The sequence below is a fragment of the Nycticebus coucang genome, chromosome 9, assembly GCF_027406575.1.
Source record: "Nycticebus coucang isolate mNycCou1 chromosome 9, mNycCou1.pri, whole genome shotgun sequence".
Classification (NCBI taxonomy): domain Eukaryota; kingdom Metazoa; phylum Chordata; class Mammalia; order Primates; family Lorisidae; genus Nycticebus; species Nycticebus coucang.
Window position 1 is genome coordinate 30,525,507 of NC_069788.1, and position 26,391 is coordinate 30,551,897.

Consider the following 26,391-nt stretch of genomic DNA (forward strand, 5'->3'; position numbering starts at 1 on the left):
AGAGATCATTTAGTCCTCATTTATCATGGTCTGCTGTGGAAAAGCATATTAGAAAACCAAAAAAAAAAAAAAAAAACTTGCTGCCTTTTTTTTGAAATCAACATGTGACATAGACTGTGCCCAGGCTGTCATCCTTTAACTCTCTTGCTCTTGCTTCTATATTTTGCAAAGAAGCTTTTGCAAAAGCGTCTTAGTGAAAGGAATTTTCTTTAACTCCTGGCTCTATGTTCTCAGAAGCAGGTCTACTCCACTATAAGAACAACCCCAGGATGGGCCAGAACTCCTCCACCCCTATGGTCCTATTGAATTGCTTAGTACTTTTTTTACACTTGGCTATCTCTCAGGATGGTGGAATAGCTATGTCCCTCTGTATGTTTACTCTTTTCTTTTTAAAGACTAAAACATATATCCCAGTGCATTTTCTGTACTAGTATGATTATGTTTGTATAAATTAGAGTGAGGAGGCAAGGTAAACATGCTAAATCAACAAAACTGCTCCTTAGTGCTGAGTATTTCCCATTGCCCGTGGGATAATGTTCAGCATCTAGCATCATTCACGTTGAATGTGAGGGTATTACAACCCAGTCCAGCTGCCATTGCAGTCGGACTGTAATTATCTTTGCCAATCCCTCATTTCTTCACATCTCTTTTATAGTAGAGCTTTACTTAAGTAATTGCTATTCCTCGGCACATGCTCTGTTCTTCCAGGCCTCATGCCGTTCCCACTATCTGTTTAACTGGTGAAAGTCTGTTTATTTTTCAGTTCCCTTGTCTACATGATTTCACATGCCGATGTTCTTGGCCCAGGCAGAATATGTATATATAACATATACTGCTGCCGTAGTTATGTTCTCCTGCACTTCCATGACCACTATTACCTTGTTTTTATACAATAATTTTTGCTTGTCTTTCTCTTTTCCCAATTAGATTTTTAATTTCCTAAAAAAGTTAATGGATATTTTTATATTGTGTTTAGATTTATGTTTCCCATAGAGCCTAACACAGTGTCTGTCATACAATAAGCACTCAAGAAGTATCTACTGAATTAAGTTAGAGAGGATTCTAGATATCTGTGTAATAGATCATTTCCATCATGTGGCTTCTCCCAATCATGTTGTATGTTCTTCAAATTAGCATTTAGAACAGCAATCAGATTACAGAGCATGCTTTTTCTCCAATGGGTGTGGCATTATAATTAGTCCTTGTCAATTTTTATTCTTGCCATGTCTTTGGGGTGCCTTGAAAGGGTAACCTAATTCCACACAGAGAGCAGTCCTCAGTTCTTATCAACACCTCGCAGCCTGTGAGGCCCTCAGTGTGCATCTGTCCTCCACCATGAACATGAGGTTCAAATTCCCTCTCGTGGCCATAAGCCTGGAGATTGCCATGATTGTTTTATTCGGATTATTTGTTCAGTATGAAACGGATCAGAATATTCTCCAGAAGCAAAACGCCACCAAGCCAACAGACACGGGCAGATTCCTTGAGCTGTATCCACGTGAGTAGGCAACTACTTTCATACATTTTTTTGGTTCTTTTGGTCCTCAGAATGTGAAATGTTTGCACACTTAAGCTCTTGAGCTCCTTGCAGAATGAGACGATACTCGTGAGTACGAATGTTTCTGCTGAGGCATCTGGTTGTCTTCTCTGTGATTAAGGTGTTCGGACAGAACCTGCGTCTATTAAAATATGGGAACAAAAAGCTGAAAATTAAAATAATTGATCAGTTTCTGTGTTGTTTGCCTGCTGCTAAATGAGTTCATTTCTCCTTGAGTTGTCACTAGTTCTGCAAGAAAAAAGTTTCACAACTTCCTCACCCACCCCACCCACCAAAAGAGCCAAAGGTAAATATGTAGGGGAGTGCAGAAATTAAAAATTGAGTATTAAGAAGGAGAGCCTAGATGTGAATACCTTAGGAATTCCTAATGTATAAGAACAGGTGCTCAAGATGGTATAATAATGGAGTTTGAATCTAAAAAGGTGTATTCAGGGTTTTAAAATATTCTGAAAAGAGGTCACTTTGTTCCTTTCAGATGAACAGAAAAGTGTGGGCACCTGAAATTCTTTTAAAACAAAATCCTTCCCTGAGCATAGTGACTGAGGGAAATCTGAAATTTAGTTACAGGTTTGGCAGAACAGGCTATAAAACAATATAACAATAATAACAAGCATTTACTGAGTGCGTACTATGAGCAGACATATCACTCCCTCATTAACCAGGAAGGGAGATGGGAATATATCATTATTAAATAGATTATTTTACTTAAATAAGGCTCAAATAATTTTTAAAATATAAAAATTATTTTAAACAGCAATGTTTATTACATCTAGGACATATTCTAAGTTTTTAAAAACAATTTGACACTTGTTTTTTTAGTCTTACATTTTTAGAACAAGTTAATGTAATAAAGCTATTTTCATAGAAATATTTTCATAAGAAATGATGACTTAGCAAAAATACAAAACCGAAAGTTAAGGGCAGAGTTAGCCTCACAAGTAGGAGACTCAGACTCCAAGTCTAGTTGTCTTTACAATGTATAGATGTCCGTGAAATTTCTTCATTAAATAAATTTTATAATTTGTAAGTTAACAATAAAACAGAACAGAATTCTGTTCAACTCAGTATAATTTTATAACTTTCAATTCATCCATTTATTCATTTAATAAATATTTTCAGTGAGTACCAAATAATGTTATTACAGAAAATTTATTTTATTTTATTTTATTTTTGAGACAGTCTCACTGTGTCTCCCTCAATAGAGTGTCACTGCTCACAGCAACCTCAAACTCTTGGGCTTAAGAGATTCTCTTGCCTCAGCCTCCCACGTAGTTGGGACTACAGGCGCCCACCACAATGCCTGACTTTTTGTTGTTATTGTTTTTGTAGTTGTCATTGTTGTTTTGTCAGGTCTGGGGCTATGTTCAAACCTGCCAGCTCCAGAGTATGTGGCAGGTGCCCTAGCTGCTGAGCTACAGGCACCAAGCCTACAGAAAATTTATTAAAAGGTAAAACAAATACAGTCCCTTTATTCTAAGACTTCACTTTCTGGTATACCTGTAAAGGAAGAAATGAAATACAGTAAAAGAAACAAAATGATAAAAATATGATCTAAGAGTAATGTGATTCAAATGAAATTATCCTAAGACCTTAGTAGGTTAATAATTTGCATTATTTTAAGATGTACTTTCTAAGTTGAACTTTAACTTCTAATGAAAACTTCAATTCAGAATTGAAGATAAAAATCTGAGTTGGAAGGATGTTCCTAAATATGATCATTTTTCAATAGCCTAGCCATAGATGAATAATTTCTAGAGATTCAGTGTACAGCATGTTGACAATAGTTAACAGTAGCGTATAGTATAGATATAATCTGACATTAAATTAAATCTCCCACTAGACACACATACACACGCTGGTAACTGTGTGAATTTCATGGATGTGTTAGCTCGACTGTGGTGATCATTTCACTATGTGTAGCAAAATGTTAAACTGTATACCCAAAATACACATAATTTTTATGTCAATGATATCTCAATAAGGCTGTTGAAAAAATAGAGCCTAGTAATCACATCACTCTTATATGCCACTTAGAATAATCATAGATGTTCATTCATTTTACGATTTATTAAGAAAACATTTATTAAGCTATCAACTCTTGTCAAGCAATCTTCAATGTATAGGCTCTAGTCAGGGGGAAAAAGCAGACAAAACGTGAAAGTTCACATCCTCATGACGTTCACATGCCAGCGTAGGAAGACAGAGGACAAAGAGATGTGTATGTGGGTGTGCATGTGTGTGTGTGTGTGCATGGATACACACGAACACACACATTTAGACGGTAATACAATGCCACGGCTATAAATGAAGCACGATTAGGGAAATAAACGCATCTGGACAAGGGTGATGTTCCTTTCTACCTTTCCCAACCTGGGTTAAGTGAGAGAATTAACTCCTGACAGCACAAGGCAGACACTGCATGCAGCTGGTTAACTTTTCTTCCTTGTGGATCTAGAACACCACGAAGTGAAGTGATACTCGGAAGGCAGTTTTCATTCATTCAAAATGCTGTCAGTCTATAACCCAGGCTACAGGCAGTTAAAACTTCTCTCTTATGTAAGAGTGGCTCTCAAGACCTAAATTCTGGCTAGTTTTAATCTTCCAGTTCAGCCATAATATTCCTGGTTAAACACAGTTTGTAGAAGAGCCTGAGAAACTACACAAAAGTGGTTTTATATATATGTTTTTCCCTAGATTTCAAACAATTGTCATAGACAAAGTTTGTGTAACAGCGTAAGTTATTGGAGCACACATTGTTAATGTTCATTATTAGGAAACAATCTTCACGTCAAGGCAACCTTTTGGATGCCGCACCGTGGCAAATGCAGGGATTCAAACACAGGGAAGGCTGGATTCCCGCCTAAGGTCAGGCAGGGTGCATCACAGTGGTTCTCAATTGCAATGTGTTGAAAAGTGTTGAGGTTTTCACAACTATGGAAAGTAGAATATGGACTTATATTTGATAAATTAAAAAGGGTCCAAGCTGATTCTCCAGCCCTCTCGCTTGTGTTTCGCTATGCTTTTTTGAATAGTAGAGAAAGGAATGATGCTTCTCTGCCCTTAGAAGTTGCACACACGCCTCGGCACAACCACAGAGTGTCTCATATTCATGAATTTCATGTCTCATGTCATGAATGAACCTGAGATATTCAAGAAGTTGCACACACCCCTCGGCACAACCACAGAGTGTCTCATATTCATGAATTTCATGTCTCATGTCATGAATGAACCTGAGATATTCATTTGAGAAACCAGCTATTGTCTATAGTTTGGAGCTTTCATGACACCCAACAAATTGTCAGTCGTTCTGTCGAGGCAAATAATTTGACAAGGACTGAAGCTTGACCATGACTGTCAGCTAATCCTTACTAACATGCAGACAACTGGAGAAAATGACAATTGCAAGAGAATGACCTCTGAGGACTATTTACAGATAAATAGTCTTTGATATCTAAGGGAGACTAAAACAATATCTTTTTGTACTCTGTGACACTGAAATCCTTTAGTCTGTCTTGCAATTTGAATGGATTGTTTACCCATACATAATTTTGTAATATTATATATTGTTCATTTGGAAAATATTGCATCATTGAGTTATACAGATCTTCCAAATGTTGACACATTTCATTACAAAATATCAGAAAAGGATATTTGTTAATATTGCCAACAGTCTTGCCAGAAAGCCCTTGTGATGTACCAGAAAGTTGCTAAGCTTGTGGCAGACACAAATGTACTAAAATTTAAATATTTAAAAACTCACAATAGATCATGGTAATAAACACTGTCAGTTTTTTAAATTGAGATGATTCCTCATTTCAGGCATAGTTTCAGAAAATATTTGACAAATGCCTTGCCTGAGAAATGACTTGTATATGGCAGTCTTTCTGTCAAGCAACATAGAATTTCACTAATAAGTTGCTTGCTCCGTTTTCAACTCAATCAATCATAAAGGACTTTTTTTTCCTTAGAAGCCATCACTTTCCAGCAGTGCTTCGCATGTGTGTGCATTTCAACATTCTGATTCATACATATTGAAAAAACATGCATAAGAGGGTCAATAGTTGATAAAATTAACAGTTTGTATAGCTTCACCTAGGATTTCTTGTGTAAAACGGGCTTTTTCTCCTGAATGTTTGTGGTGCTGAAGAACCACAACTATTAAAGTTGATGCTGCTGCTTTTATTACACTCAAAGTGCCAGCAGTTTTACGCACCATTATTTCTTATGATCCATGTAAATGTCATCATGGGTGGGGGAAAAAAAAAACAGAATCATCATGGAAATAGTTTTAAACCCTCAGACTCCTTGAAAGTGTTTCCAAGAAACCCAGATGTTTCTGGATCCCACTTTTGTAATGAAGATACAGGTAAATTGGCAAAGGATCTACAGAGAACTCAAAATGACTTTATGACACTCCATACTAGAAATGAATTAAGCACAATAACTTATTTTAAAACTATATATATATAAGAATCTTTCCTTATATGCATGCATTCAGCTTATTTTTTGCTAAAAGATTTGGCAAATCTTCACATGATGGGCAAAGGGTGACTGATTTGTGAAGTATAAACAATTGCTAGGAAATCGATCACTGCAATTTTGTTACCTGGACTTGTTATGATTCCTGAATTAACAACCATACTGTCTGTAATGTACAACCTAAGAGTAAGATACCATCTCTAGCAGAACTCATAAACTGCCTTTGAATCAAATAGTTCAAGGTACATACTGTCTATTTAAAAGACAGTGGAAGCAATGGGCATAACCAGGACCCAAATCTCCCACTCAGGGGCTCATTGGAGAAATTGCTGATTCCAGGTCTGGAAAAAGAAAGTGCCATGGGAAAGACTAATGGGACTGTGTTGAAAGAACATGGAATCCTGCATGTTGGGGCACCAGTTGCCTAGCTTAGTAATAAATGGAGCATTACAAATAATAATGTTATGATTGTAATAGAAAGTGAAATAAAGAAAAATGGAGTCAATAACCCATAGAAACATTCCACAAAAGGGGATGGGGGAAGCTCTTCTTTACAGAAGGACACCTACTAATAAATAAAACAGTACAGCGATAGATACAGGAAATTACAATTTTGAAATTATCAGTGTAATAATGCACTACAGCAAAGTTTATCCAAGGATGCAAAAACTATTGAGTGAAAAGTTATTGAACAACATCACATTCGCATGGTCTGAAATAATTCTCCCAAAGATTACTTTTCACTTACAGGGTAAAAAGTGCATTTATAATGGAGAGATCTAGCAGCACAGTCTTAACCAAGTAATCAAACTTGCCATTACCAGTAATAAGAACAACAAAGTACGTGCCTCCAGGTATGATTCAATGATGTACATGAAACTATCTGTACATATTTAGTCTGATTTGAATCATGGTGAAATAAACAAATCCAAATTGTCAGGCATTCTGTATAGAAGACAAAGCAAGACCACTAATTAAGTATGAGGGAGGCTGGGCGCAGTGGCTCACGCCTGTAATCCCAGTATTCTGGGAGGCTGAGGTGGATAGATTGCTGAATTCACAGGTCTAGACCAGCCTGAGCTGGTCTCTAAAAATAGTCAGGTGCTGTGGTGGGCACCTGTAGTCCAAGCCACTTGGGAGGCTGAGGCAAGAGAATTATTTAAGCCCAAGAGTTTGAGGTTGCTGTGAACTGTGACACTACGGCACTCTAACCGGGACAAGAAAGTGAGACTCTGCCTCAAAAGAAAAGAAAAAAAAAAGAAGAGAAAAGAAAAAGAAAGAGAGATGAAGGAGAGCTAATCTAAAAGAAAGGAGTCCAAAACTAACAAAGAAAGATGTATGAAGCTTAACTGGATAATGAATTAAAAAATTCTGTAAAAGGACAGTTTAAGAATCGGAGTAATTTGAATGCAATTCCATATTAGGTACTATTATGGCATTGATTTGCATTTTTTTATTTGCCTTTTTTGAATGTAATGATATCGTAGTTGTTCAAAATGTCCTTTTACTTAACAGATTCTTGTTAACGTAGTTTGAGGCAAACTGATGTTCAAATGGTTTAGTAGTGTGTATAAGTGTGTGCGTGTATATATATGTGTGTGCAGGTAAACTATGTGTAACATGTGTATGTACATGCACACATATACTCACAGACAAATGGGGAGATAACAAATATGAAAATAATCAATAAATCAAGGTGTATAGTACATAAGTATTCATTGTATTGGCTTTTCAAAATATGTGAAAATAAAACACTTGGAAGAGGAAGGGAAGATGCCACCCTAAGGATACTATTCTCTCACAACAGATGAGTCTAGGCTGAGTGGCAGGCACCTGTAGTCCCAGCTACTCAGGAGGCTAAGGCAAGAGAATCACTTGTGCCCGAGAGTTTGAGGTTGCTGTGAGCTGTGACACCACAGCACTCTACTGAGGGTGACAAAGTAAGACCGTGTCAAAAAAAAAGAAAGAAAGAAAGCAAAGATGAGTTCAGAATACTGTCCTACTAATTCAGAAGAGTGGAACTCATCAAGGTGCCAAAGCCACGTGTATAGCAAACTTACCCTCCCAGCCTTGAACTATTAAAAACCAAAACAATACAAAACAAGAAAGCCAAGCAATCTCTATTTGGAGAGTGAACTTTGTAAATTTCACCAGTTGGTCTAAAAACACAATTTTTTTTTTCTGATCTGAAGCTTTGTAGTTCCAGTTAGACAAATTCTCAGTGACCCTCATCTGTGGTCCATTTATCCATGACTAACAGAGGCAGTTCCTTAAAAACTCCAGGTGCCAGACTCTGCTGGAGTTTGTCTGAAACAAGCCACCTGGTGATTCCTACCCTAAGACTTGCATTCGCTTTTTCCTAAAGGACTGACTAACTGGCCGTGCTCCATCGCCAGTCTGCTTGAATAAATGATAAGTGAACACGCAAAGAAACAAAACAGACAAACACATCAATGGAATAAAATAAGGAATATGTGTGACCTAACACCTATGTCCAGGAGCATGTGCAGAAGATACGATGGTTAAAGTGTCCAGAAATTTGCCAGGAAAGAAGTGTTAGGTCTGGAATAAAGAGGACATTCTAGGCAGAGGTGGTGCTATCTAGGAAATAGAGAAAAAGGAGGAGTTTGTTTGATTTTAGTTTTGTTTGTTTTTGGTGGCACAGGGTGAGTTAGGATAATCAGTTGAGTTTTAAATACGTTATCAGGGCTTGCAAGATAGCCTATTACAAGCTAAATGTAGAAGTAAAATATAACAAGATAATTTAAACTTTACCTATGCTAATGAAAGGGATAATGATAGTGATAAGTGTATCCTGCAGGTTCTGATTTCCAAGAAATTCAAATCTCTTTTTAGTGGCAAAGTATAATAGCACAAATTTTACATTATGATAAAATCACTAATTATAATAATGCTAATTTGTTATAGGCATTGTGCTAACTTTGCATTCATTTTCTGATCCTCATAACAACCCTTAAAACATACATAAAAACATACATGTTAAGAAGAAGAACCTATAATAAAGTTGGGGTTTAGAGAGATAAAGCAATTTGCCCAAAGCCAACTACTGAGTAAATGAAAGAGCTTCTCAAATTCCAACCCTGGGTTGTCTGCTCTAAAATGTGTGCTTTAATGGCTATATTATATGAGCGGTGTTGTTTATCAGGAAGGAATGTAGGCTGCATCTGTCTTCCTGAACCTATCATGGCCAACAGCTTTGTCAAAATGTAATACTTTTTGGTTTCCACTAATACCAGCCAACTTTTAAAGGGCCAGAATATATTTTGTGAGATAACATGTTTACTCGGTGAAAACAAAAAGGTGAATGATCATAATGCTGTGTTCTGAACAAATCGCAGAGTTCAAAGTAACTGCTGAAGATTGCCAAAGTACTGTGAGCCTAAACTATTATAAATAAACTTTTTCTGCACAGCTGATAAAATGGAGTTTTTCACGTATGTCATCAACTACTAGGCAAAGAAACAGGTTTGGCTATTTGAAAATGGCTAAATGTTGTGGTGTCCCTAAAGAAGGATTCTAATGCTTGAAGTCAGGAGTTGAGACTGGCCTCATTGCAAAATCAGATAAAAATAGCCAGGCAGGTGTGGTGGTGCTCACCTGTAGATCTACCTACTTGGAAGGCTGAGCCCAGGAGTTTAAGGTTGCAGTGAGCTGTGATGATGCCACTGCACTCTTCCCAGACCAATAGAGTAAAACTCCATCTGAAACAAACAAAAAAAAAAAAAACGAGAAAAAGAAAATGGATCTTGAATGTGATAATCTTTTTAATACGCATCAGTACTGAAACATAAAAGCACTGAGTGTTGCGTGTACTCCAGAGTTGTATGCGTTTATTCTGTATTTATTTGTATGTATTCTGCTCCAGGTACTGGGGACATGAGGAAGTAAACGAGACAAAGTTCATACCCTCATGGAGCCTAATGAAGTAGAATTCCTCCCATTTTACAGATGAGGAAACTGAGGCTCAGAGAGATTTGTGGGTTATCCAAAGGGCACACAGCTAGTTGGCCTTCACAGATTTAACAGTGTTCTTGATTTTTGTGATGCTTCCCTTGAGGACACAACTTTCCCTTAGCCCAAGAATTCTAAGAACATTGGAGGATTCTAACAGCTTCAGATTTCTCTGCTTTTATATTTTTCAGTTTCCCCATTTATGTTCTCTTAAGGAAAATATGTGAAATAAAAACAGTGTTACTATGATCTCGGGAGACAGCAAGAAATGGGAGAAGAGAGAAAGGAGGAGCTAGGAACCTGGCTCCATCCCCCACTCTCTTGCTCAGAGTGTGACTGTGTTGTGCTACCAGGCAGGAATTACTAAGTATGTCACGCCAGCATTTTCTCCTTTTATCCAAAATGTTTAAGGAAAAGGAAAAGTACTCTGAATCCTGAAAAGCATAGGTTAATCTAGATTGTGGTTTCTCAACAGCAGCACTGTCGATACTGTGAACCGGATGATTTCTTGTGGGAAGCTGCCCTGTGCCCTCGCAGGGTGTTTCACAGCCTCCCTCTTCCCTCCTCTCAGGATGTCAGCAGCAGCACCCCAGCACCAGCCCCACCCCAGCACCAGCCCAGCCCCTCAAGTTGCAACAACCAAAAACACCTCCAGACTTTGTCCAGAGTACTCTGGGGGCCAAAATCACCTTTGTTGAGAATCACTGATTTAGACAAGTCTTGACAATCCTTAAAACCTATTGGGAGACTTTCCCAGAGTGTAAACCCCCTTAAAATAAAAAATTATTATTTTTTTTTCTCTACAAAGTGGACAATTTATTCTTTTAATGACAGAGTTGCACCACAAAACTAAACGTGTAACCCTCTTCCTGGTCTCCACCCACAAACACTTAAAGCAAGATGAAATAAAATACATAGCTCTTTGCAAACATTGATAAGCATTTTTATGCATACATTTTACACAGAGTCAAGCTCTCTCTCTGCACAGCCTTCACGACTGTGTAAACTGTCTTCAGCAACTTCAATAATAGACTAGGCTCTGAAGCCCCCTTGTGGCAAAAAGCAGTAACAAGCATTAGAACAAGAAAGAGGGGAAAAATTGAAGAACAATTAATATATGAAATTCCTCTCCCCAACTATATAAAATATCTGGTTTTCCACTAAAAGATGAGGGAGATTAAATCTACAGAATAATTATTCCCTGTACAAGACATTACAAAAGTAGATGAAACTTTTTTTAAATGAGTAGATTGCTGCACACTTCAAAAACAGTAGATTACATTTTATTTGCAAGGTACTTTACTGCATGCAAATTCTCCCACGCAGGTTATTATATTACTCGGAGTAATCAAGGGAGAAGTAGGGTAGTTTCAATCTTGCATATGAAAACACTTGAAGCTCACTCGAGGCCACACAGTCATGGAATTATGTTGGGGAACCTGAGCCCATTTCCCTGGGCACCAACTTGAGTATATATTTGTCCATCCAGAGGATACAGCTTTTATGTTTGTTTAGTGCTTCATGGTTTATAAAGTGCTATGAAGACATTCTCTCATATGACTCAAATAATGATCTGGGAAGATTTTTAGGGCTGATGCTACTATACCCATACATGATTAATAGAGACTATAGCACATTGATTTGTTCATTCATCCATCAAGTATGTGTTGCTTCTTCTCCTACATACAGGCTATCATGCCAAGTTCAGGAGAACAACAGGAAAATGTGTCCTAACCCCTTCAACCAAGAAAGTCCCAATCCAAGTCATGAAATGGACACCTCATCGACTAATTGACTATTACAATGTCATGCAGCTAAATAAATGCTAATCCTACATAATAAACGATAAAGCTGAGATGTACACAGAAAGCTGCACACATGGAAAAAGGAAGTGCTCTTTTCCCTGGGAGTATTAGGAAAGTCTGAAAAGGGGGCGATGCCCACCGTGTGCTCTGCAGGTATCTCACAGGGTAGAAAATCATGAAGATTTCCTCAGAGAAGGGATGAAAGGCACCCTGGTATGACAGTGCATAGTTTTCCCCCCAAAAGGCTCAAATACTGAATAACTGAAGGTCTTGTGGCTGGTGAGTAGCCAGCCTGGCATTGGAACCAACTTTCTGCTTCCCAGGGAAGGCTCTCCTTGTGCAGAACTTGATATAAAGTTGGTAGCATTTAATAGAAGGGTATAGTGGGACCCAAGGATAAATCATTCTGAGACGTGAGACAAAAGGCAGATGGAGATCCAATTCGTGCAATTAAGGTGGCTTTTATTCCACTTGGAGTGCAGGTGGGATGAGATTCCTGACTGGGGAAAAATCCACATGGGCTATGGCAGGCAGATTTAAAGTGTTAGGGCAGCCAGAATGGAGGCATTCCTATTTCCTGGGAGGGACATAAGTCTGGCCTTTCCTGGGCAGGCCATGAACCTGACTGCCTGGGAGGGACAAGTTTATTTGGGCAGGTACACCTGATTCTATCCTATACTAGGAAGTAACACTGGTGTCTTCCTCCCCTAATGGAGATTTGTTTTTCCTCTGCTCTTTTTCAGTATTCCAAGATGTGCACGTTATGATATTTGTTGGGTTTGGCTTTCTCATGACCTTCCTGAAGAAATACGGCTTCAGCAGTGTGGGCATCAACCTGCTCATCGCCGCTCTGGGCCTCCAGTGGGGCACTATTGTACAAGGGGTCCTGCACAGCCATGGGCAGAAAATCCACATTGGAATAAAAAAGTGAGCACTGTTGCTGCAGTCTGAATGTTTGTGACACCTCCCCACCCTCAAATTATGTTAAATTGTTAAGATGTTAAATTCCTGGTCTCCAAAGGGATGATATATATATATATATATTTTTTTTTTTCAAAGGGATGATATTTAGAGGCAGAGGCTTTGGGAGGTGATTAGAGCATGAAGGTGCATAGCTCATAAATAGGATTAATGCCCTTATATAAGAGGCCTAAAGTGACTCCTGAACCCTCCCCCACATGAGGGCATAGCTAGAATGCAAACTCCATGAACCAGAAAGGCAGCCCCCCGCCAAACACCAAATCTGTCAGCATCTTGATCTCAGAATTCCCAGCCTCCAGAAATGGAAGAAATAAATTTTGGCTGCTTATAAACTACCCAGTCTATGGTATTCTGTTACAGCATCCCAAACAAAACAAGACATTTTCCTATTATCAACCATCGTGTTATTAGATAATTTTTCTGCAAGTCCATTGTCATTCAAACTCCAAACTGCCTAGCAGATTTTCTCCCTGAGGCAACAGAAGATTGTTGAAATCCAACAGTTCGTTTCAATGCCTTGCTCTACTGAGCTGGATCATACATTCATGTCCGTAACTTCTCTGGTTTCACTCTTCAATGGTACAAGAAATCCCCTTTTATAAAATTATTACTCCTTCTTTCTCAGCTACAGGGAGCAAAAATTTAGTTACTTTTTTGAAGATTGTTTTCCAGATGCATACATGTGTTCTTATTGTTGTAAACAAACACTGTAGGAAATAATTCACCTGTCCCATCAATGAAAATAAAGAAAAATTCTAAATGATATAAAATATTGGCAAGCAAAGATTTTTTTAAGAAAATAGAGCAACTCGGGCGGCACCTGTGGCTCAAGGAGTAGGGTGCCAGTCCCATATGCCAGAGGTGGTGGGTTCAAACCCAGCCCTGGCCAAAAACCACACACACAAAAAAAAAAAGAAAATAGAGCAACTCATCTTATCTGGTGAAAAGAAGAAAAGGGAGATGAGGAAGTGGGAGAGGATGGGAGGCCTGAGAGTGGCACTGGATGGGCCTGGTGGGCAAGGGGCCAGCACCTTGGATACAGCTCATCACAGCTCACAGGGAATTTTTTGTATTGTTTTTTTGAGACACAGTCTTACTTTGTCACCTGAGGTAGAGTGCCTGAGTGTCATAACTCCCGGCAACCTCAAACTCATGGGCTTAAGTAATCCTCTTGCCTCAGCCTCCTGAGTGGCTGGGACTACTGGCACCCACCAAAATCCTTGGCTATTTTTAGAGACGGGGTCTCACTCTTGCTCAGGCGGGTCTCATGGTTTTATTTTTCTTTGTATTATTCTTCAGTTTGTTTTTTCTTTTCTCCTCAGCATGATAAATGCAGACTTCAGTACAGCCACAGTTCTGATATCTTTTGGAGCAGTCCTGGGGAAAACGAGTCCAGTCCAAATGCTGATCATGACAATTGTAGAAATTGCTGCCTTTGCTGGAAATGAGTATGTGGTTGGCGAGATATTCAAGGTAAGGGTCGACAATTAATACTTACCCAGCTCTGGGCATCTCTTCTGGCCACCAGACGTAACAGGTGCCCACTCTACACAGGAGCAAGCCTTACTGAGAGTGATACCATAGCAGACAGTATGAATAGTCATCATTTACTGAATGCCTATTATCAACTAGGAGTTTTGTTATATGAACATTATCTCATTTCATTTTCCCAATGATATTGTGTGGCAAGTATTATTATTACCATTAATACACAATAAAACTGATGTTCACAGATGCTAAATGACTTACCTGAGTCTGAATCCCCCCCCTGATTTTTCTAACTCTACAACTCTTTTGTATTATAACATAAAGGGTCCTCAAACTACAGCCTGCAGGCCATATGGGCCGGTGTGACTTGACTGTATTTGTTTCCATTTTGTTTTTTTACTTCAAAATAAGATATGCGCAGTGTGCATAGGAGTTTGTTCACAGTTGTTTTTTTTTTAACTATAGTCCGGCCCTCCAGTGTCTGAGGGACAGTGAACTGCCCCCTGTTTAAAGAGTTTGAGGACCCCTGAAAGTCTATCAATTATCAATTCCTACCCAGTTTCCCTGAAAATAAGACAGTGTCTTATTTTAAGGTGTGGTCCCAGAGATGCGCTAGGTCTTATTTTCAGGGGACGCCTTATCTTTCCCGTAAGTAGGTCTTATTTTCAGAGGATGTCTTATTTTTGGGGAAATGGGGTATTTATATTTCAACTATTGGTGAATATAATACTATACAGCCTTTTAGTGAAGCCTAGGTCAAATTTCTTTCCCTCTATGAAACTTTCATCAATTTCTTCAGATAACAAAAGAATATTTCTGGGCACTGTCTAGTATTTTGCTATTTTGTTTAGACTTCTATAAAATATTAATGTTTAATTCAACAGCAAATATTTTTGACAACTTCCTGGGTATTGGTGACTCAGTGACAAACATGATAGTGAAAGTTGCTGTCTTTATCCAACTTATGATCTAGTGGAGGAGATAGAAATCAAACAATTAATTATACAAGCACCCACCCACCCACCCAAAGACATAAACACATATACACAAACACTATTATAAATCGCAATGCATGCTATCAAAAATATGTGGGGAAGTAGGGTGTAGCTATGAGGAAGTGCAACTGAAGACCTGATTTAGATTGTAGAATCAAGGAGGAATTCTCTGAAGAAGTAGTAATTAGGCCAAACCTGAAAGGCACCCATGAGTTTCTGGAGCAACTGAAGGGTAGAAATGCACTTTAATCCAAGGTAACAGCAAACACATAGTCTTTATTTGGTAATAAGAACTAAATGAAAACCTTTCCTTGGAGCAAGGTATCAGGAGTTGACTTGTACAAAATGGAGCCACCAAGGGAAGGAGGTCAGATTGACAAAGATCTGTAAACTATGCGTGTTGGCAGGGTACAGACTAATTGCATGGCTCCAGGGGAAGAAAAAGGACAAGTTCTTTTGCTTACAAATATGTGACCATTTAAAGAGAGGAATAAGCTGGGAACTGTGACACATGTCTGTAGTCCAAGCTACTCAGGAGGTGGAAGCTAGAGGATCGCTTGAGGCCAGGAGTTCAAATCCACCCTAGGTAAAATAGCAAGCCCCCATCTGGAAAATTAAAAGGGAGAGACAGACAGACTCAGGTTCTACTTGTTAAACCCAAGCATGTTTAAATGCTGCCTCCCACGGTCCTGAAAGCACAAGGATGCAAGGCAAGATTTTCCAGCTGGGAGAGAACTAAATATTGTTGGAAGGCTAAAGGTTGCTAAGAAAGATCAGATCTGTTTGGAGGACACTGGGACTCATTCCAACCTAGGAGGCTGGGTCTGTCTGCATCTAGTCAAAGGAGCAACAACCAGGGGACCCTTTTTACTTCAATTTGAGCTAATTTTAAAATCTTAAATTAGTAAGTTAGTATCCTTTTCCTGCCTATAAGTAAAGAGACATGTCTAGAGTTTGGCACTGTGAACTTTAGAGGAAGGAAATGTAGAAAAGTGGGCCAAATCCTTCCCATGTCCTAAACAGGGATCAAAAATATATTGCTCCAAATAAATCTTGGGCCTCAGCCTTTCAGCCCATCACCCAGCAACACTGAGTCTTCACCCAGCTGGGAAATCTTGCCTTGTTTCACCATGTGGGTTCAGGATGATGGGAGGCAGTGATTAATCATGGTTGGATTCAACAAATAGGATGTGAGTCTGTCAGCCTGTCTCTGTTAATTTTACAGATGGGGTCTTGCTACATGACCCAGGATAGATTTGAAAAAGCTATGGGGGAAAACTCTGGACTTTTGAACCTTCAGGTCTTAAGTAGCAACTAAATTAACTTTACCTGCAGTGTCAAGTGAATGCAAATCATCTTAGTTTTGTGAAGAATCTCCTGAGTTTCTCCATCACCTGGAGAAAGTACCCTAGAAAGTATTGCCTGCTTACTCAAGACCTAGTCCACAGAAACACTACCTCATCTGATCTCCCACAACTTTGTTAGGTGGGTAATAACAGTCCCATTTTATAGAAACATATTCAGAGAAGTTAGTCGTCTGTCTAAAGTCACATTGAAAGGAAATACCTCGTGGAGAATTGAAAATCGGTTCTGAGTGACTCCAAAGCTAGTACTTTTTCTGTTTTACTACCCTGGTTGATCTACCTTTCCCTGACACATTCATTCTCTCTCTCTCTTTTTCTTAACTAATGAAACAGTTCTTTCATTGGCTGTCCTTCTGGAAGGAGATTCCGGCTCCCCTCTGTTTATGCGAATGCCTTTTGTCTCCCCAGGCTTCTGATATTGGAGCGTCCATGACTATCCACGCCTTTGGAGCCTACTTTGGCTTGGCTGTAGCGCTCATCTTGTACCGATCTGGCCTAAGAAAGGGGCATCAGAATGACGAGTCTGTGTACCACTCAGACTTATTTGCAATGATTGGTGAGTGCAGATGAACTTGCCTGCTTCCTGTCTCTTTGTTCTGGGATACTGAAAAAGAACATCCTTTGAAAATTACTTTGTTTGTACTAGCTCAATGCTCCTCTTTCCTCCTAACTCTTAGATCATCAAGCCTAAAAGGAAGAGACATTGTCAGTGCCCAAAGCAAACTGTCTCTCCTGGACTATCATCTATACTCAGAACTAATCTCCCTTCTTGTATTTACTGCAGGGACTCTTTTTCTATGGCTGTTCTGGCCCAGCTTTAATTCAGCCATTGCTGAAGCTGGAGACAAACAGTACAGGGCCATCGTGAACACGTACCTCTCTCTGGCTGCCTGCGTTCTCATAGCCTATGCATTCTCCAGCCTAGTGGAGCATCAAGGCAAGTTCGATATGGTAAGTACCATATTATCCCCCAGGCACATTTCATTTAACAAGTCGGACAACTGTTTGGATAAGTAATAGATTGTTTCTACTGCGCTACCAGGATGAATCACAAAATGCAGACCTTAGAGAACGTTTAAATCTGCTGGCAAGTCATTTGTACTCAGCAAATTAAAAATATGTTCTCAAGAAATTTACAGTCTCATAGGGAATGAATGTAGTCATGTAAAAATCAAAGATTTGAGGTATACGGCTTCATATAGATAGAACTTCAATGATAGAGCTGCTCCCAACTTCTTTGAAAATCTTCTTAGAAACAAGACTTGTCAGAGCAGAGAAAGAGAGTGGGCTAGGACACATTGATTCTATTTTCCCAAATGCAAATGTTCCTCTCAAATAAATAACAACTAAATTCAATGTGGGCTCCTCAATAGGATATTAGAAAAGAAAAAAGTTATTAAGGGAAATAATGCTAAAATTCAAATAAGGTCATTCATAGTATTCTATCAATATTATTTTCCTTTCTATGGCCAATGCAAGATGTTAACATTTGGGGGAAACTGGGTAAGGGAAACTCTCTGTAGTATTTCTACAACTTTTACGTGTCTAAAATTCATTTAAAATAAAATATTATTTCAAATATTTTATTAAATATTTATCAAATAATATTTAAAATAAAGCATTTAAAATAAAACATTATTTTAAATCCCTCTAAATGTGTTCCAGAGAAATATCAATAAAGAAGTGACCTTCAGGGGCCAGCGCTTTATTGAAATATCAATAAAGAAGTAACCTTCAGTGAGTAGGGCACCGGCCCCATATACTGGTGGGTTCAAACCCGGCCCTGGCCAAACCGCAACCAAAACATAGCTGGGCGTTGTGGCAGGAGCCTGTAGTCCCAGCTACTCAGGAGGCTGAGGCAAGAGGATCACCCAAGGACCATGGGAGGAGGAGGAGGAGGATAAGGATGAGAAGGAGGAGAAGGAGGAGGAGGAGAAGGAGGAGGAGAAGAAGGAGGAGAAGAAGAAGAAGAAGAAGAAGAAGGAAGAAGGAAGAAGGAAGAAGGAAGAAGGAAGAAGGAGAAGAAAGAAACCTTCAGGGCGGCACCTGTGGCTCAAGGAGTAGGATGTAGGATGCCAGTCCCAAATACCAGGGTCAAACCCGGCCCCAGCCAAAAACTGCAAAAAAGGAAGTAACCTTCAGATGAGTCCTCTACTTCTCTAACCTGGGGGAGGAAGGAGATATTGTAATGTATTCTTTTAGCATGACTGTGGACACGTTTCAATACTCCATGAATCATCTCATGAGAGATCATTGAAAACATTTTAAAGAAAAAGTATACATGTGCCGTTCAATAGTTCTCTTTTAAAAGAACTGATAAACTCTGTTCCTCAGGCAGAACAGCCAGATGTAATTTTTCTGAGGAATTCTGGTACACAGAAATTGATTCTTCTTTCCTGTCTTCAAATGTTCTCAGGACAGTGACACTTGCAAAACACGATGCTTTTCATATGTAATCTCTATCAGTATCTCTACATTTTCGTCTTTGAATATTGGAATATCCTAGACCACAAAGCACAGGGTAGTCTTGGTTCTCTTTGGGGTCATGGTGCCACAGATGTGTTCTAAATAGAAACAGGCCTCCCACCTTTCCACTACAACTTGTTTGATTTTCTCCTATGCCTCCTACCAATGGTTTCATTAACATGGTTGCTCATCCACTACCAAGGGACCCTGGCAAGAAAGATAGCAAAAGTCAACTGCTTGGAAGAAGGGCCTTCTATGATGACAAAGAACCTTCTTTTATGAAAATACGCAGCAGTCCTTTCACCTGAAGAATGTGTCCTGGTCCACTGAACTCCAGAGTTCCTTGTGAACTCTGCCTGGTTCATCTCGGCTCACTCACGTCTCTGCCCTCCCCCAACTCAGGTGCACATCCAGAATGCCACCCTTGCTGGAGGAGTTGCTGTGGGCACTTGTGCAGACATGAAGATTCAGCCATATGGTTCAATGATCATTGGGGGCATTGCAGGAATGGTCTCTGTGTTCGGATACAAATTCCTGACTGTAAGTAAAACAGATGTTCTGAGTCAAACTTTCAGTCTACACCACTTTCTCTTCACATTCCACTAGCAGATAAAAAAGCCTAAAAGTTTTCCTTCACAAGCACTTTTCCTTGTTGGGGTCCATTTGCCTTCTTCTCATAAGCACCACTTACATTTCAGTGGTCCAATGGTTATGCTCTTTCCTGACTTCAGAGAGCAAGAGAGAAACTAATACATTATATCAGTTATTTTCAATTTTCTATGAATTACACGTTAAGTGTTTTGCGTGTTATCCACCGGGGCAGTTTTACTAAAGTTGTTGATGTTATTCTTTTGTCTATTTAAGGACTCTGCACTCTTTTGAGTGGGTTAGGATGTACGGAGTAGAACTTCACATCGGATCCTTTAAATCCCTTCACTAAAGACTTAAATGTGCAGTTTGCCACCAGTATGTTCAAAACTCGGACTTACGTGAACTTCAGAAACAGATGGCAAACTGAGCTATAATTTTTTTTCTTCTGGGCAGGGAAGAAAATGGGACAGAATACAAAGTATCATATTGGTAAGATGAACAAGTCCAGAGATCTAGTGTACAAATGAGCATTATAGGTAATAAAATTGTAATGTACATAGGCTTTATCTAAATAAGTAGATTGTAATTGATCTTGCCACAAAAAAAAAGGGGGCAATTGTGTGAGATGATGGAGATGCTCGTTTGTTTCATGACAGAGTTTTTTTTTACTGTGTATATCTATGTCATAACATCATGTCACATCCTTAAATACTACGTATATCACAATGAAATGTACTTATAAAAATTATTCCCGGTTATTTACTTCAGTTACAGAGCTCAGTATAACTAACAAAGTAACAAGGCTTTCTCCTTTTATAATTTTAGCCACTTTTTGCTACTAAACTGAGGATCCAAGATACATGTGGGGTCCATAACCTGCACGGCCTCCCAGGGGTGGTAGGCGGCCTGGCAGGCATCGTGGCAGCAGGCCTGGGAGCATCTACCACGTGAGTACATGGATGGATTTTCCCTGCTCCGTCCCATGGTATTTTCTCAGACTCTCTGAGATCTCCAGTGATGGGAAAACGTTTTCTTTTTAGCAGTTCATGCCACAGTCTGTAAGTATTGTCTTTATAAGAACCAAAGAGACACAGCTGAGAAAAGAGAATTAGAATAAAATTTTATTAAAAATGTATTTTAACTGTTCATTTTTTAATTAGCGTTATTAATTGAAATGTTTCTGCTATAGACAACTGTCTCTTTGATGACAGGGCAATTTGATAATCACGATCAAATTACTGTAGATTTGCTTTTTTTTTTTTTTGTCTCTCTAAAATGTACGAAGGGACACAAAGTAATTAATTGAATGGTCATTTCTTTGCAATCTACACAAAGAAGGTGTCACTCACCTCTCTGGTTCCCATTTCCTTTTCTGTAAAATAAGATCAGGGACTGTTGTCTAAAATCTCTGCTAGCTCAAGCAAGCCTGGATTCTTCCCTGAAGTGGGCATGCATGTTTATTTAAACAAATAGAAACAAGAAAACTATCAGTCAAACCAAGGAGAATGGAAGTGATGCTATAAACCATCAGTTGTCTCTTTTATACAAGATTGGAACAATTTGATATGCATATTCTCCATGCAAAACAGCTAGGAAGATCACAGAGTCCAAATTACCCAGAGGAAGAAAACAGAAATCAGAATGTTCAATTTTGGGGAGGGGGGAGGTTGAACCCGCCACCTCCAGTATATGGGGCCGGCGCCCTACTCCTTTGAGCCACAGGCACCGCCCAGAATGCTCAATTTTTAATCTAATTAAAAGTAGAAGAAGTGAAAGTCTGTCTAGCAATGTTTTAGGATGACCACTAATGAGAGTTGCATAATTTGAAAAGAAAAATCTTCTTTTAAATTTTAGCAGATTAAAATTTAACACTGCGGGGGTGGTGCCTGTGGCTCAAGGAGTAGGGCGCCGGCCCCATATGCCAGAGGTGGTGGGTTCAAACCCAGGCCCCGGCCAAAAACTGCACAAAAAAAAAAAAAAAAAGAAAAAAAGAAAGGCTCTTTGATGAACCCAAATAAACAAATTGTATTGATGATAAGGAAGATCATATGTTCAATTGTGATAAAATTAATCAGGCAAAAAAAAAAATTAACACTGCGGAGACAAATAAAAATAAAATAAATATTTGAAGGACCCATTTAATGACATTTTCTACTGAATAGAAACTTTTTGCTTCCTCCTTCATGTGTATATTTCATCTATGTGACCCATTTCATCTATGTTTTCTTTTTTCCCCCCTTTTGTAAATCTGGAGGACAGCCCAGAAAATGCTACAATTTTTGCAGTGCTCTCCAGGCCCTCACAGACTGTTGAGACCAAACACTAAAATATTTTAAGGCAAATCAAGCATGAGAGAAGCGTTTGTCGATGAGCTCCACTCCTAAGAGTTAGAGTGTGCACATTACAAGGTGCCTCCTGCCTGGGAGTTCCTGAGCGGCATGTCTAGACCAGTGCTACAGAAATAGCAAAACAAGTCTATTTGGCTCTCAGGCTGGGCTCACTAACAGCCCCCTGGGAAGCCAGACATTGAGTTAGTCTCATGGTTGAGGGTTTAGTCCTTAAATCTGCTAGTTTAAAATCATCTCTTTGTTAGAAAGGGAGGAAGAGAGGAAAGACCAGATAAGGGGAGGGGAACAAGCCTTGAAGGCCCATTCACCTGGGTAAAATTCACATCTCACACCAACTAAAATACCTTGTCTGAGAGCCAGGATTACTCACCTGTGTCTGTTAAGAATTAAAATGCAAAGCAGGTTTTTGTAAGCATAGAACAAGGGAAAACTAATGTTCTTAAGGGACACTTTTGCAAATTATGGCAGCCTAACTCTAATAATGCTATCACTTTTTGTTTAACTCAGTGTTTTCCAAGCCTATTTGATCATAGAGTATCTTTCTCAAGATCTACATTTACTGACATAAAAAAAGCAGTTAAGATATATTTAATGGTAAAATATATAGCATAGCATGATTGAACTTTAGAAAAATATGTGTTATATTTTTATTCTGATAGGATTGGGGAGATATTAAACTTTTTCTCTTTTATTATTTGCAATTCTAATATTTATGCAATTTTTTTATACAGTAGAAAAATTTAAACACTTTAATCATTAAAAAAAAGGAGGCTGGAATACCAATAAACCCTCATTTTTCAACTGATCTACTGAAATCACTCATTCAATCTTTCAACCACTTTTTAATAATTGCTATGAGTGAGGTGCTATGCTAAGAAGATTACCACAGTCCTAGGTTATTTGTCACTCATGTAAAATCATAATTCATTCAATAGCCTTTCATCATATTTTTCATTCCCAAAATTCTAAGACATTTCTCACCACTTTTAAGCTAATGTCTTCTAAAATGACATATAGAAATGGACTTAAGGGCGGCGCCTGTGGCTCAGTGAGTAGGGCGCCGGCCCCATATGCTGAGGGTGGCGGGTTCAAGCCCAGCCCTGGCCAAACTGCAACAAAAAAAATAGCCGGGCGTTGTGGTGGGCACCTGTAGTCCCAGCTGCTTGGGAGGCTGAGGCAAGAGAATCACGTAAGCCCAAGAGCTGGAGGTTGCTGTGAGCTGTGTGACGCCACGGCACTCTACCGAGGGCAGTACAGTGAGACTCTGTCTCTACAAAAAAAAAAAAAAAAGAAATAGCCGGGCATTGTGGCGGGTGCCTTAGTCCTAGCTACTCAGGAGGCTGAGGCAAGAGGATCGCTTAAGCCCAGGAGTTGGAGGTTGCTATGAGCTGTGTGAGGCCACGGCACTCTACTGAGGGCCAGAAAGTGAGACTCTGTCTCCACAAAAAAAAAAAAAAAAAAAGAAAGAAATGGACTTAAATACCTTCAGTGAGTTATCTCTGCAATACATGCTGACATTTTCTGATCTTGTTGATAGATTTTCTAATTTTGTCTTAACTGTTTCTCCAGGATGAGGTTAAGTGAGGTGCTAGCCAGGTCATTTTATACATCACTCTACCCTCAGTGCCTAGATGAGAAGCAGTCATGGAGTGGGTACTCAATAAGTATTTATTGAATGAATCACATCAAGGATCAAATTTTTGAGGGCTAATCCCTTTTTAAGAAAGGCTGTATTATTTCCGAAGGTACATGAAAATGACATTCTTATTTAACCATGTCTAAGAATTTTCTAACACTTCTTATGAGGCACCTGTGGCTCAAAGTGGTAGGGCGCTGGCCCCATATGCTGGAGGTGGTGGGTTCAAACCTAGCCCTGGCCAAAAACTGCAAAAAAAAAAATGACAAAAAAATATTTTTGCAACAAAGGTTCAGGCGTTTGCTGGTGTGCAGTGCTGTCCTCTGGCCTGAAGATGGCAGATGTGCACGCTCTCAGTAGGCGAGATTTGTTACCTCACGTCCAGAAAAACATGATTCTTTTCATTTGGCTTCCTAGGACTACTGTAGCCATGCAGGCAGCTGCGCTGGGTTCTTCCATCGGAACAGCAGTTGTTGGAGGTCTGATTACAGGTCAGCATACAAAGAGAAGACATCCCTGTACTTTACACTCTTTTAATAAGCAACTCAATTGATAAAATCAAAAATGTTCTAAACTTCTGGCAGCAAAGTAATTATGTTTGCTCAAGAGAGTGATTTTATAACAGCATTTTAACTACTATGCAAGTAGATTTTTCTCATTAGCATCATAACATGACTTATTTCCCCTCCATCTTCACAGGTTTAATTCTAAAGCTACCTATCTGGGGACAGCCATTGGATAAGAACTGCTATGATGATTCTGTTTATTGGGAGGTACTGTATAATATTCCAAATAAGAATGCGAATGATGACTTCACTAGTGAAAGTTTTGCTCACTTCAAACTTAGACGTCTGTGTGGCATATGAGTGATGAAATTGGGTGAACTCTGTATTTATAGAGAGAAACTGAGATTGTGTGTCCAGACAGATAAAATCAGAAGTGATGATATCTCCCAAAGCAGACATTAAATGAAGAAAAGATAGAGTTTAATTGTCAAATGTCCATTAACCTCTCTGACAGCAACAAAAAAGCTATTCTTAAGAATAATAAGAATTGGGCGATGCCTGTGGCTCAGAAGTAGGGCACCGGCCCCATATGCTGGAGGTGGCAGGTTCAAACCCAGCCCCGGCCAAACTGCAAAAAAAAAAAAAAAAAAAAGAATTATAAGAATTCTGCGGGAAAATGTGAAATTAAATACCCTACGTAAAAGTAAGCAAAAGCAGGAATATGTAGGAATACGTAAGTTTGCAGAATTTGAGTGAATACACATTAAGAGGTTCTGTGCTTTAAAAACATGATTCTTTCTGTTCTTCGGTTTCTACCTCTTTACTCTGATGACATTTTCTCCCAAATTATTTCCTGCAAAGCTTCAGAGGGATAGATGCATGGGTGTTTTCATAAGGATTTCAGGGAGAATGGGTTTGGAAAAGAGGGAATAATGTAGTCAGGCTGGGTGAGGTGAATTTTGCTCTTTTGTTTTTCACCAGCTCAAACAATTTTCATTCCTGGTTCTCTCTGAGCTTAGAGAATAATTACCAAAAACACCTTTCTTTTCCCAATACTAACTTTTAATAAGTCCAGTGAAAGAAACTATTAAGTGACCCACTCTTGTTTTCTTCAAAGGTTCCTAAGGAGAGAGAACATGGCAGTGGCTTCCATGAACGTGATGACCACAGGCAGCTGGAACTTGAAGTCTAAATACCATTCCTGCCCTGTCTCATCCTTTCCCATTATCTAGAATCAAGTTTAAATACACAGGCAGTATCCAAAGAGAATATGGACCAAACTGAATAGGTCAAAGGCACCAAATGTCCAGGGTAAACATGCCGTTCTGTCTGGTCCTCTCTCTTAATAATTCAGTGAGTGTTTAATGGAGGAAATGTGACTCTTAAAACAGAGGTTCAAATAAATTCTCTCCAGAATTCACAGAGTGCTTTTGCCAGTGGGTAGGTTCAGAGTGAACATTCGATGTATGTTCCATAATTTTTCTCAATAGAGGTTGATTTACATAAAAGTCAACATTTTCTAATAATGTCAGTTTCTAAATGTAGACAAAAGATTATAAAACAGAAACCAATGAAACAACAACATATGTAAGAAATATATATGAAAATAATGAAAGAAATGCATATATGTAAAAGAGTAATTGTTTTTAGGTAGTGTTCTTTTATTTTAAAATGGTCTAATTAGTAGTGTTATACCTTCACTTGAATATTCCATATTCCTAATTTCTTTTACATGTTTACTATTGTAACAAGAGTTCAAATGCTATCTTACCAAAGTCCATTTTGTATAAAATTTCCAAGAATTAAATGTTGTAAAATAAAGCATTAATCTTTTACTTTCCTCTTTGGTTGATGGAATTCATTTTAGTTGCGCGCGCGCGCACACACACACACGTTCTTCGTATTTTGTGGATAATCAAAATATATTCTATTACTTATGATGTATTTGCTATAAAAAATCAAGTTAATGTCTCATAGAATAAGTTATAAAGGAATGAAGGGAAAAGGTAACCAGTATAGTCATATAAAATCATTTTAAAGAAAATCGAGTAAATTTGTTTTCTATCTGGAAGCTTTTAATAATTTTCTTCTTTCTCTTGAGTCCTGAAATCTTACGTGGATATGCCTAGGTATAAATAAGGAAATCGGCGCCACCATAATTAACGGAGCTTCAGTTTTTGAATGCTAGGACTTAAAAAGTAC

At 38.8% G+C, this 26,391-nt stretch overlaps 1 protein-coding gene across 1 annotated transcript; it reads left to right on the forward strand.

Moving 5' to 3' along the window:
- The first annotated feature begins 1,275 nt into the window (after positions 1-1,275).
- Positions 1,276-25,434, forward strand: RHAG (Rh associated glycoprotein). The gene is made up of 10 exons (XM_053602253.1): positions 1,276-1,498; positions 12,558-12,741; positions 14,118-14,268; positions 17,051-17,198; positions 17,427-17,593; positions 19,511-19,648; positions 20,525-20,646; positions 24,101-24,174; positions 24,383-24,456; positions 25,307-25,434. The coding sequence occupies exons 1-10, from the start codon at positions 1,336-1,338 to the stop codon at positions 25,379-25,381; spliced, it is 1,296 nt and encodes a 431-aa protein (XP_053458228.1). The 5' UTR covers positions 1,276-1,335; the 3' UTR covers positions 25,382-25,434.
- The last annotated feature ends 957 nt before the right edge of the window (positions 25,435-26,391 follow it).

Coding starts and splice junctions, on each gene's coding strand:
- RHAG (XM_053602253.1), top strand. CDS start 1,336: ATGAACATGAGGTTCAAATTCCCTCTCGTGGCCATAAGCCTGGAGATT. Junction 17,594..19,510: donor ATCAAGGCAAGTTCGATATG/GTAAGTACCATA, acceptor CCCCCAACTCAG/GTGCACATCCAGAATGCCAC. Junction 24,457..25,306: donor ATGATTCTGTTTATTGGGAG/GTACTGTATAAT, acceptor TTTTCTTCAAAG/GTTCCTAAGGAGAGAGAACA.